General features: G+C 43.2%; 1 protein-coding gene across 1 annotated transcript in view; it reads right to left on the bottom strand.

The window, feature by feature from the left end:
* Positions 1-1062: 1062 nt before the first annotated feature.
* The window catches only part of LOC146175667 (uncharacterized), a 172428-nt gene continuing 159967 nt past the window's right edge, over positions 1063-13523 (bottom strand). Inside the window, exon 8 of the mRNA XM_084580867.1 lies at positions 1063-1086. Coding sequence (XP_084436993.1) covers positions 1063-1086 — 24 coding nt within the window. The remainder of the gene's footprint in view (positions 1087-13523) is intronic.

The raw sequence follows: 13523 nt of genomic DNA, 5'->3' as shown, positions 1-13523 counted from the left end.
AACGGAAGCGTACAAACCTGAAAACTTAACAGATGTCACCATTTATACCACGTGTGCAAGGTAATCAGTGAATGACTACAGCTGTCGCCCTTGATACTTGCTTGTGGCTTTTGTATATATATATATATATATATATATATACAATATATATATATATATATATATATATATATATATATATATATATATATATATATATATATATATATATATATATATATATATATATAAATTATTTATTTATTTCAAAAAATTACATACAAATACGAGCCTGCCCAGGCCTGCCCTTGATTCGCTCTTTTTTTTTTTTGCGCTATAAGCTGATGAATGATAATTATGGCCGACCCAATACTTGTAGCTAGTGCCAGGGCTCCCTATCCTTTGATCTGATCGATCCCCTTAGACAGCTATTTTGCTGAACATAGTACCATTCAGTGCCATTCGCGGTACGCGCTAATGTTTGAGAATTATTTTGCTTGATGTTTTTTGCCATAGCAAACGCCACCGAATGGCGTAAGCAGAACTCAAGCGATGTTTGTTGCTTAACGGGCAAGCAGAGACACGTAGACTACTTCATTGTCTAGGTTCGCGGCTGCAAATGACTCGGCTTGCATCCCCCTGCAGCACCCAACACCGCCTGAAGAGGAGAACACTCCTACCAGGCTTGCGCCCGCACGAAATTTAAATCCATTTCATTCACAGCAGCAGCACTTTCAAGTAAATTTCGCCAATGAAAATTCATTCAAAACCTCTGCGCAAGATCAACGCACTTTTAAGGAATCATGAAATCGTTTTACTGACAATGAAAATCGGGAAGACGTTTGCTAGCCACAGTTCCACGGACCTAGTACGACCGGGGCACTTAGCAGAAATTTTTGCCTCGGTTTCCTCCCTTGAAACAAATTTTCCCAATTGTGCTCTTAACGAAAACCTTGGTTTGGAAAACAAAAAAAGCCTCCCTCGGAATTTCACGCCATACAACGAACGCGTGTTGTGCTTGGTGCTCTCACGTTTACGGGTCTGGATTGTATGATTAGATATGTGATTTGATTCTGGGCTCATCTAGTAGTTCAGCTCTAAACTAGCCTGCGAAAGAAAGAGAAAAAAAAAACAATAAGAGTTAAAGACCAATAGGTATCTCGGCTTCATTTTTTTAGACAAGTTCCCTTTTCAGCCATATAAGCATAGGCACTCTCATCGAACGGTTTTCTGAAGATGCCTCTTGTTTCTGTGTCTTTGATGCTTTTTCCTGCTTGTAAATATTTCCAATTGCTTTCTCTACGTGGCTCTGCTAGAAGCACTTTTCTTTTACTAAGTCATTGTCATTATAATGCTTCTAGGGTCACTTCAAGTTAGTAAAATATTATGTTTTGTTTAACATGCTCTTGTCTTTTCAAGGACAATAATGCAAATAAAGGAAATTAATAAAGACCGCCATGAAAGATAACTAGCTCTATTTCTCCCTCTGCTGTGTACTATATTTTTTTCTTCTTAATCACACTCTTTGTTCCACATTGCGCCAAAACTATCTACACTGTTGTACATGCAGCACTCGGCGCAAACTGCCTTCATCAAGCTCGCGGTGGGGCTCCTGTTTCACACACCGGCAATGTTCACCTTTTACCTGGCCCATTTGTAGGAGGCTTAATCTACCGAAAAACTGAATTATTGGTTTGTTAATCTTATAATCTTCTAATTCTCTAACGCAAATGAGGTTATCATGTTTCGTCAGCCTGACCGTCGATGTGGACGAGGTCTTTTACGCTGTAAATGCGGCCGACTTCGTCTCAAGCGATCCACTGCTCAAGTTTTCTCTAGACAAGATTATCATATGCATGAAGGAAATAGACATTAAGAAAAACATTGCTTAGGAAGAATTAAGTGCAGTGAACACTGATACCAGTTGCCAGATAGCTGTAGGGACAACAGGAAATATGCGCTACCTTCAACTTCAGTTTAGTAAATCAGTTAAGACCATCTTCGAAGCGTACTGAATGAGTACAAATGCTTGTGAAGCAAGGGGGTAATGTAATATTGCCGTTTGGTTCTGTATTTGTACCAGGTATTAGACACATCATAAATGTTGGACGTCACGATTGGTTTACATTATTGGCGCCCGAAATAAATAATTTGCGCTAATATTTATTTTGCTCTGAGCATTAAAAGTATCTCCTGAATTAATCGTTGGGGAGGTAATTCGTGTTCACTCTGTTTCGTTCGTTCTCGGCACATGCGTTATTGATAGAGCTTAGCGCAGAGTTCTGCAGCCTTCACACCTTTATTCTAAATGAAAAAGAAATATATGCTACAATATCTAACTAATTTAGACGGACGCAATCTCCCTGAAGTACTGGGGCTAAGACGTTGCAATGCAAGCCAGCTGTTCAGTATAGGCGAACAGCCAAAGCGACTGCTCAGAGAAGCTGATCAAATTTAATTAGGGAACCTAACATTGTCTTCATGAATATGTCCGATGTCCTGGACTAAAGCGCGCTCGTTCAAAGAGCCTATGTTTTGTACATCATCGTGTCCATTACTTAAACATTAAGACCTGCCCTGCCGGCAGGTCGGCAGAAATTCCAACTAACTCCTCGTTGTTTTAGCATCACTGGAAGTTAGCCGAGCTAGTGTTGGCTCTTTCCTTGACTCGGCGCTTTTTAACGCCTGCTTGCCGCCCCTTCACTATTGGCTCTTTTCGGTGCACATCATTTCCGGGTGAGCCGTAATAGGCTGTTCGCAGCGTGGCATCAATTTAAAAAAGCAGCGGGCAGCGGTGACTGCGCTGGTCCCAGAAAAACATGCATTTACCTGTGGGCTCGTGAACCATCTCACGGTTCCGCCTTTGAGCGCAAGACAGCAGCGGCCGCGGTCGGTCAATTATGCACGCGTTCCTGAGCCGACCGAAGAGGAGTCGTGCGAGTGAGAGACGTAAGGCAGACTATGCCAATGTTCGCAAGAGATCGAAGAACGCGCGAGCTTTCTTTCACGTGGCTGAGTGCTCTTCCGGAGGACATAAAACTTTCACCTAGAGAGCTTTTGCTCCGTTTTTGTTGTCTCATCACGGTCTGTTTCTTTCTCAGTTTCCTCCTAAGACTTAAGTCTAGCTCTCTATACACGGCCAGTGACTGGTGGCATTGTGGTGCTTGACGCGACTTCGTATTCTGCGTCTACATGATCGAAATAAAATCCTGTATTTCTTAAACCACCTATCCAAGGGAAGTAATCGGATTAGAGCCATCACTCTAACTATAAAGAGACTATGCAGACTAATGGTTTATATTTTTAAAAGCTATTATTTTGCGTGCTATTTTACAGTCTTACTGGTGCGGCTGAGAAGAAAAACAATTAAGCTGAACCATACAGCAAGGACGAAAAACAGCTCAGTGGAAAAACAACTACCCTAAAAGGTTTTCTGGAATTTACGCTGACACAGCGCGAAAGAAAAAAAAGATCAAAAATAAATAAACGGTCAACAGCTCATTTACTACTGGTAGGCCCCTCCTGCTGCTAAATGAGGGGAAAGTTGACCCCTTCTTGCATGTGTTTTTAATGCATTGGCATGAGGGCCCACGCTGAAAAAAAAAAATCTCCTTATCCGTCTGAAGGTTAAACCGTCCGTCCTTCCGTCTAAACCCTGGGTTTGCACCCGGCAAAAAATAAAAGGAAACTCCCTCTCCATTCTGGCAGAAGAAAGTACGGAAGTGGGAGAGAGAAAGCTATCAAAGGGTGGAAGGAGATGGATGTCGGAGAGTGCGGAAGGGAAAGACGTGTCGCACTGCTGCTCCGTAATGGATGGGGATACATGAGCGGGGCACGGCGCGTCACGTGACGACTGACAGACTATTTCCATCTCCGGTTTTCACGTTCTCAACCGGTTATCTTTAGCAGCTGCTTTGGCTAAAGACAGCCCTAATTCTGACGCATTATACTAATTGATCATCTATACTTTATTAAAGTGTAGTCTGATCCTGTTGTGTTGTGTACACTTCATTCCATGTCGTTCAAAAAACATGCAACGCCGAACTCTAAAGTCTGGCATAGTATTTGAAGTTCTAGTCATAGACTAGTGAAAGTGTCATATTTCTGCTCGTCCTTTCCGCAGGAGTTCTACCTTAAGGTGACACAAAATTTGGTGGGAAAGGGGAAAAATAAAGAATGAAATACGTGCGCCCTTCGGATATTCTATACCGAACAACCAATATAGAATCCTCTTTTCAAGTAGGTGCTACACTGGAAAGACGGCACCTAAGTTAATGACATATTTATTGCCCTTCGTTTGTCTTCTCTCCTTGCTCGTTTCTTCCAACCGCCCGAACACTTCTTCCCGTATATCCGTCCCATAATGATGACGTGCCGCTGCACTCCGAAGGCCCGGCGACACAGCCTTCGTATGGCTCAATGGAAAACGAAATATCAAATGCACACGATAAAAGTACTTCGGAACGAGGGCATAAAAAGCCATTGCTCTAGCAAAGGGAGTTATGCAATCGATTATTGATCACCAGAAGAGCTTGCGTACTCGCGCGGTTTTCCAAGCCAAAGCCTACCGGCAATGAATAATGCCTGCTACAGAGATCCCGAAGGCGGCGGCGAGACCGAAGGACTCCATCGAATAAAGACGACAGCGTGGTCGTCGGGTGCCTCTGTTTTTCCCAGCGAAAGAAGGTTTCTCCAAACTACGTAAACTTTTCCAGGGCACATAATCCCGCAGGCCGCTGAAGCGGACTCTCGTTGAAGCCGATGATGCGGGCAAGGTCAGGAGGGGTGCAGTCAGGCTCGACTGTGACACCAACAACGCAGAAAGCAGCGCGGTGTCATCAATATGTTCCGGCGCTCAGTTTAAAGAGCTAACTTAAAACGAAGGTGCAAACTTCCCTGAACATTATAACTCTAGATCAACGTTTGTTAAGTCTTCAACATTGTAAAGAATCTGTGCAATTTTTTAGCCATTAGGCCGCTTTTAACGAAAGGTGTCAAAATACGAGGTTAATAGATGATGATATCAAAACGTCTCCTCAGCGCTGAAATAAGTGTTGTTCGGTGCAATAAAAAGGGTATGAAGTGTTTACGCGAATGCTTTAAGATAAGTTTAGTGTCTCCCTGATTAGTAGTGCAAAAACAATTTATAGCGTTGATCATATCCGCCCGTTCGGTGTTGAGCTGCGTCGTCGTTGATGTCGTTGGTGCCGTCTTCTTCTTTCGTACTCTTCTTTCTTCTTATTTCCTCTTCCTCTTCTCCTGCTTTCATCTTATTTCTACTTTCTCTTCTTTCTTCCTCTTCTTTTTTCTCTTCTTTCTTCTTCTTCTGAGAAATTATCTTGCTCTCGAGAAAACTAAGAGCGCTTTGTAACTGCACATGCATACGTACAAGCATCTCTCAAATTCTGAACGATATGTCAGAACTCGGTGGTAATATAGCTGCGCACAGACGTCGGGAAGGGAAGATGTGTACCGGCGGTTTGAGCGTCCGTTGCTATAAATAAGCTCATGGCACCAATGCAGCTTCGAAAGAGCCGACGCTATCACGTGACCTTCTTACAAATAACCAGGTAATTTTCAGCCGAGAATATTTGCGCCCCACGTTGTGGTGGCAAAATATTCCCTCGTGGGTCATGACACAAAAGTAGTATCGGAATTAATATGCCGATTGACGTCATGAAGCGAAACAGTTGCTAGGAAGGACGCCAGAGCGGAAGGCTCGGAATTAATGCAGTCCACGTCAGCCTCTTTAAACTGTGCACATTTGAGAACACACAAGCGCATTTATTATTATTATTATTATTATTATTATTATTATTATTATTATTATTATTATTATTATTATTATTATTATTATTATTATTATTATTATTATTATTATTATTATTATTATTATTATTATTATTATTATTATTATTATTATTATTTCGCATTTTGCGCTTCGTGGAAATGTTTCCTCTGAGGTCGGGTGTGATTCAACAGAAATGGGATTAGCAGCCCAAGGCTAATTACTTAACCGCTACGGTAGCTCATAATTCAAATTCATATTTTTACTGCGAGAGCAATACTACTCTAGATTTCGAGTCTACAGCACAGCGCGGCGGTAGCCACGTCTTACCTACGGGCGCTGTGACGTCGCACCCCACGTGACACAAAAGCGAGAGATGGGCTCCCAACTCAAGCTGTCGGCGTGGCGCAGTCGGAGCCGCGGCTCAGTTGGCAGGAGCTGCCAACTTGGGTCTCTCGTTTCACATGGGACGGTTATGTCAGAATCAGCCTGTTAGGACCCTGGCATTCACGTTACCCCTATAGGCCACTAGGCACGTTCGTACGGCTTGGTTAAAGCGGGGCTTTATATGTGGGATGAGGAAGAAGAACAGAAGAAGAAGAACGCTCGGTCACCTGCAGCTAATACTTTCGCTCAGTATTTGGTTCAGCAGCGTTGAACTCTTGTAATTTCTTTTTATCTTCCCTTCGGGAGACTATCCAGGAGCTGCACGAAAAATCTGTCAACTATAGAGACGTCACCACTTCCAAGATGAACACTTCTTTCTTCCAGGCGACTTGCTTACAGAGGCGATACAAATTTACCTCCTACTACAAGTTGTTCAGCGAAGGTATTCTCAAAATCACTCTGTCAGATAGCTACGCTCGTAACAGGCCCGATTTGGCGAATGTTCCAAAGGTGGTACGGCGAAGCTTGCCCTGAGAACAGTTCAAGGAGGTCGTTGCATCTCCCCTTATGTTATGGGGCCGCGTTCGACAGCGAGAATTTGTTGCGCAGGTAGTGTGTTGTGGTTTCTCAGGGAAAACATCCCACAGTGTGCGTATATTTGCATTTAAAAATGTGAAGTGATTTATACAGCAACTTACCGACAATATCATAGGGGCTCACATGAGGTCGCATGCACATCCATGACACATTACGATATGCAGCAGCTGCAACTGACGCAGCAACTAAGTACGACTACAAGCTAAAGTTGCTGAAATTTTTTTTACAATGCTCTTCTTGAGGAAACACTTTTCGAGTTAGAGCTCAGAAGTGCAAATAAAAAAAAAATATTTCGTTAAACATTTCACTCGAGAGAAATAATAATCGTTGCAATTCATAAAATAATACGATGAGGTGGAAGAAGATTAAAAATGATTGCATTTAGAAATTGCTACTCACGTCATTTGCAAGATGTGAAGAAATAGGAACAAAATTTTCAGATATGTTTCTTTACAGGAGTCAAACAAGACCATCAGGAAGGCGTAGGATAGCTAAAGCACGAAACCAAAACTCAAAGCCCATGATCGCGCACTCAAATAATCGCTAAAAAAAAAAAAGAAAGGGAAGGACGAAGGGGGTTAAAAAAGCGCTGAATAAATGAGGCGTCAAAAATCGCAGCTATATAATAGCTGCGACTTTTTTTCCTGTCAGAGAACGAGAAAGGGCGCGCGCGGAAGGGGACGACAGGAAGTATAAATCTGGGAGCAAAAAAATGGTTAAAAAGACAAACAGAAAAACGCAAACACAAAAGAGCGTAAGGAAAAGCGTGACGGCACCGTACGGCGATGCTGCGTAAGAAAAGAGCACCCGCCGCGGGCAGTTAGGGCACGAGCCAAGCTCCCGGTGGCGGAAAGGCCGTAAAGGAGAAGCGAGGGAAGTCGCTGGACCTGTCGGCTCCAACGTCCGGCGAGGTGCGCCGCAGCTGGGGCAGTTAGGAAGTGGCTTTATCATGTTTCCTTTCTTTTTTTTTTATTTCCAGCTCCGCTTTTATACAGCACTGACGCGTTTGCTTTGTTTCTCCCCAAGGGAAGCAGGACAGCTAACAGCTGCGAATGATGGGGAAAAGTACGAGGGAAGAAAGCGGCGGCAGCGCACTCTAAAGCCCCGACAGAGGCGTCACATTCGTGTAAGCACGTCGTCCGCTTGACCAGCGTGCTGGGGACACTGGCAAGAGCCGGTTGGCAGCGCTTTATCCGGGGAGGATAGCTTCGTGATTATATCGTAACGTGGCCGCTTTAGCGACATACGACGTCAGTGTCGCGTGATAGGCAAGATAACTAGAGAAGAGACTGATGGCACCTTCAACACGTTCTAGTTCTTCCTTCTATCGAATCGACAGTTTTAGCTCTTAGACAGCAGTCAAATATCAGATGTCTAGACAGACGCCTGGACTCTACTGGTCTGCTTACTGCTGAATTATAACTATGCTATGCTTCACAAGATCTTTGCAACTCTAAGAGAGTTATAAGGACGATGTGCGCTCATTGTATACGAAAGCAAGACCGTATTACAGCCTACGCTCCTTCCGCCATCTCCGACAACAGGGTAGGACTAGAATCGTGTAGTGCATGCCATCCTGATTAGCCTCAGCCACCCTTACCTTTCATAGTTCTGGGAACAGCTTGCGAAACGGGGAATAGTGTTTTATTCCCACGTGGTCTTTATTTAGGTTTAGGCATGTAGGGGCTCACTAACTAAGAATGGTAGAGTAGACATGCTCACTAAAATTAACGATTTTCACTACTCTTTCAAAGCTCTATGGTTCCCCTATGCATCGAGTTGGTTCGTCTTCACTTTTGGCTAGAAATATTGTTTAGATTTGTCTGGAAATAACTCTTGGTGGCCCCGCACTTGGCAAGTGTCAGGGTCGGGAAAACAGTACTTCCTGCGGATTCCCGTATAATAAATACGGTTCGGAACAGCCAAGTATCGCGCCTACTTCGTCTTGAACAGCCTAAAACGCTGAGAGAAAATGGTGACTCGTGTCTTTAATCATTTGCCGACTATCTAATCGCGCGCAGCTATCAGGCGCGAGATAACAAGCTTACGATAATAAACAGAAAATCACATTACCCAGAGCCAGAGGTGATGCACTTTTCACAAATGTGAGCAATGATTTACCCTGCCAGCGGTAAACAAATATTTACTCAATGAGATTCCAAACTTCCTAAATCAGACTCTTTTTTTTGTTTGCACCGACTTCAAATTTCCGACTATTTGCCCTATACTTTCTGAAACTCCACACGAAAATAACAATCTGCTCAATTTAGCTTCTCCGATATAACGAAAAGGTGAAACGAACAGGCATCTATGTGCTAAGTGATGTTAGGGCACGTTAAAGATCCCCAGTAGTCGAAATTACTCCGGAGCCTTGCACTGCGGCACCCGTTTCTCTCTTTCCGCTTTCACTCTCACCTTCCTCGTTTCTCTTACGGCGCGGGTTGGGTGTCCCAGAAAAATGTGGGCCAGATGCTGCACCTTTCTTCCCTGTGAACCAATTAAATAAAAAATATTGCGAACAGAGCACTACTGAACGGGACAATAAGTGGGACAATGCGCTGAGGCAATGCCCCATTTTAAAGACGCATTATTTTGTTGCTGAAAACACGACAATTGAGCGTTGTTGCGCAAGGAAGCCAGGCACTGTAAGAAGAAACTTCAAATGGAGAGTTATGGTTGGCATTATGGCCTTTACGATGGTCACTTAACCGCCGTGCTAATCGTGCCCGCCGTCGACAGGACAGCGCTGTCCTGTCGCGTCTGGTTTCGCAGTTCAGCTTTTCGTTTAGTCGAAGGGAGTTACACGCTCGAAGGCAACGACTCGGGTGTTTTATTTTCGTGATCATTCGGGTTGGCAACTCAATCACACCAATACACTGGCAGGGGGGTCGCAATGCTTGGGGCATCGTAGTAGGTTGTAGCGCCCGAGTCTTTCATCTGTACGTATACAGAGCGTGTTTCGGCACCGTTGTTAACGCAACCCTGCAGGGTTACGCCGTTGCCCACGCGATGGCAACGTACGTACGTACTTGACGAGTATGTCGGCATTAGTTTTATTCGAGCGCTCTTCGAAGCAAGTTTGCGGCCAACGGCCTCCTGACCATCGTGGTGGGGTCAGCTGTAGTTAGAACGTGCGCCATAAAATCTGCCCTCAACGTTGTTGCTCTGTCCGAGACAAGAGCTTCAGGAGAAGCATGTAGTTACTCGCACAGTATTCTCAAACAACATTTGCAGTTTCTGTCACGCTGCCGTCGGGTAACTTTCTCCCTAACTGGCTTATGTGGCAGTCATTTGCCATGGTTAGGACAACAGGTTTTTTCATAATCCACCAGCACCCAGTGCAAAAGCTACATTAAGTGCTAACCCTAACTGTTAGGGTTAATATTGCAGCACGTTAATTTTAAAAGGGGGCTCAGAAAATGCATTAAGATGCAGGGGACATATCTCGTCGTAAGGGCAGTAGGCTGTGAATAGTCGGCTAATCTTACCAGTGGCGTGTTGCGCTGTTAAAAACCTGTATGGGCATTCACTTCTAGGTTCTTGTGTTTTACACTCTAGGCAAGAATATGCCTATATTGGTGTTAAAAGGGGATCGAATGTACTCTAGTACACTGCCTAGCAGGGGCACCGTATTCCCTTCAAGCCCACAGGTAAATTTTCACAACTATACGGAATACTGTACTTTCGCAACAGAAGCATGCTGTCTTCCTGAATAATATTTATTTAATGTAATTAGCAATGCTATTACCTTTTAACCACTCCACCAGAACGTTCGTTGTTATTAATTGGAGGACATATAAATCTCTTTTGTAAACTCTGTTATTTCTAAAACTTTGCATATTTTCATGTGAGATTGGCCTCTGTATTTCTACTGAAGAAAATCTGCTCCATGGCGTGGCAGAATGCCCTGAATTTAATAGGGAGTGCGCTAGGGGAAATACTAATCATTTTGCATTGTGTTTACGGTGTCGCAGATTATTCGTTTATATAGTGTAGGAGTGCGTCAGCACCTCTGAACTGTGGGCCACTTTCAATCTACTCGCGACGCAGCCATCCTGCTATGATACAAAGCTGCTAATAGTCAGTCGAGCATGAAACCTATTTCCAGGTCATGTTGGAAACCTGCATTCTCATTTGCCTTCTTTTGGGCCTTTTGCACGAGCCAGTAACCAACACGTAAGTGCGAAGCGAGACTTGTATCACGCAAAGGTTACATTTTTTTTTTTTAATCCGATTCGAAGTTTTCTGCGATATTTAACGATCTTGCGGTTAATTGCTGCCGTTGGCAAAAAAAGCAAAACAAAAAACACGTTTAAGCGCAAAAAAATTGTCCCCTGATAGAGAAGGTCCAAGCGTTCAGCCACAAAAGTACCACACCTGAACTTTGTTGCAATGTCTCAGGATATTACAGTTCGATTATTTCAAGAAACTTCTATTTATGTATGTAAGCAAATGTATGTATGTATGTATGTATGTATGTATGTATGTATGTATGTATGTATGTATGTATGTATGTATGTATGTATGTATGTATGTATGTATGTATGTATGTATGTATGTATGTATGTATGTATGTATGTATGTATGTATGTATGTATGTATGTATGTATGTATGTATGTATGTATGTATGTATGTATGTATGTATGTATGTATGTATGTATGTATGTATGTATGTATGTATGTATGTATGTATGTATGTATGTATGTATGTATGTATGTATGTATGTATGTATGTATGTATGTATGTATGTATGTATGTATGTATGTATGTATGTATGTATGTATGTATGTATGTATGTATGTATGTATGTATGTATGTATGTATGTATGTATGCATGCATGTATGTATGTATGTATGTATGTATAACACGTGGTGCTTTAAAATTATCTTCAAAACAACCACAAAAAATGACGAACCTACCCGCAAGTTTTCCCGAGATCGCAAATTGGCAAAGCTAGCAATTCCAACTGCATTTGCAAGTGCCTACAAGTAGCGACAGTATTCAAAGGTATACCTGAAAAGTTCGTCAAGCGCATCGCGCTTCTTAAAGCTTGCCGTCTTCTTTAGGATTACACACGGCTGGTGCATTCATAAATCATATTACGGCGTTCAATCATACCGCCAGAGAGCGAAAACCTATCAAAGTTTGCCGGCTAGAAACTTAGACAAGAAATGCTTCTAAATCAGAAGTTGTCAGCAGGTTTTGCACCTTCCTCCAATGCCAATGCTTTATTTGTTTTGCTCTTCTTTTTTTAACAAAATAGAAGCGTTAGTGGTGCACTTCTTCGATGGTTATATATTCGGCCAGTGTACGCACCTTACCGCCTCTGCGCGCTCTTCGCTAGGCTGACGAAACCCAGGCACTCTCTGCAATTGCCGCCACTCCTTTTGAAGTCCAAATTTCATCTGGCCAGGACGCCGAAGCTTCAAAGTTGACTCGCACGAATTTCTAGCCGCAAACATCGCCACTGCCGCTCCGCGCCTCTTCTTTCGGCGCCTCTTAAACCGCGACCGGAAACAGCAGCAACAGCCTTTTCTTACAGTGTTGCATTTTTCTCTTCCTTTCCCTATGTGTATGGCAGGGAGGAGGGGGGCAGGCTAGTCGGAGATCGAAGCCGCCGCAATCAAAAGCGGAAGCTGCGATCAGAGCCGAAGTGCATCCAAGAGTGCAACGCGAAAAAGGGATGCAACAGTGGACGGAGAAGGAAAAATAGAGAAGCGAGCAATAGTAAAAAAAAAGTGCCGAGAATCTTGGGTTTCGCTTCGGACAAATCAGTTTTTCGCCTAAGGGATCCGCGAACTGCCGTCAAAGGGAAAAAGTCGGCGGGGCGAACACGGATGAGAGACTCGCTGAGAAGGGAGAATTCGCAAGAAATGTGAGCACAATTTGTTTTTACCTGTTTTTTTTTTCGCTTTTCGGCTTTCATGTAGCCTCCTTTGGTATGGGAGGTCTCAGAGACTAGGAGAACTCACACTAGGAATAGACTACATAAAACCAAAGAGCTCCGCAGTTGCTTCCAGGCACCGTTTAATGCGACGGTGACAGGTGTTATTGCGGGTGGGACGTCTCTACCCTGTTTAAGCATCCTTCCTATGTTATTCCTGTGAACTTTCCAAAGAGAGAAAAAAAAAGAAGTTCGAAATTGTCTGCACGCTCTTGTGGTGGCAGGTTTTAGAGAGAAAACAATGGATGAAATATTTTCAGAATCACAATACGATTAAGATTTCTTATAGGGTCATTTAGTATACCATGAATGGAGTCGAAGTTTCTATCTGGTCGGAGATACGTACACAGTCAGAGAGAGAGAATGACCTTAATGCTCACTTGAAACTATTGCTTTCTCTCTCACGCACGTATCATGTGTGTGCAGAAGGACAATAAACTAAGCATACAAAGAATGTTTTGAAACCCACAGTGGGTCGAATTAATGATGTCAGCGCTCACACTTGAGCCGTAGGAACGCACAGAAAATGATTGCTGAGTTTTTCGCTTCTTTTACCTGAGCGTTTGAGAAATGCTTGTATGCTTTGTATATTCATATTTTATTTCGTCGGCATTTTTTTTATTTCTTGTGCGTTCAAATATATCTCATATAAACGAGTAACAGAAGAGAAGTTCTAAAAGTGTAGATGGTGTCTACGACCTCTGTCGTGCACTGCTTGCCCAAGTAACAGAGCCAACCTAGACAAATAGCCTGCTTAATTTTGCTCTGTCAGGTCAGCGTCCTCGTCTTCGTACTTTAGTTGTCGTCTTCGTTTCTCCTACAACC

The sequence above is a fragment of the Amblyomma maculatum genome, chromosome 10 (assembly GCF_055883805.1).
Source record: "Amblyomma maculatum isolate TAMU_Amacu chromosome 10, ASM5588380v1, whole genome shotgun sequence".
Classification (NCBI taxonomy): Eukaryota; Metazoa; Arthropoda; class Arachnida; order Ixodida; family Ixodidae; genus Amblyomma; species Amblyomma maculatum.
This window is presented reverse-complemented; position numbering and strand designations above follow the sequence as displayed.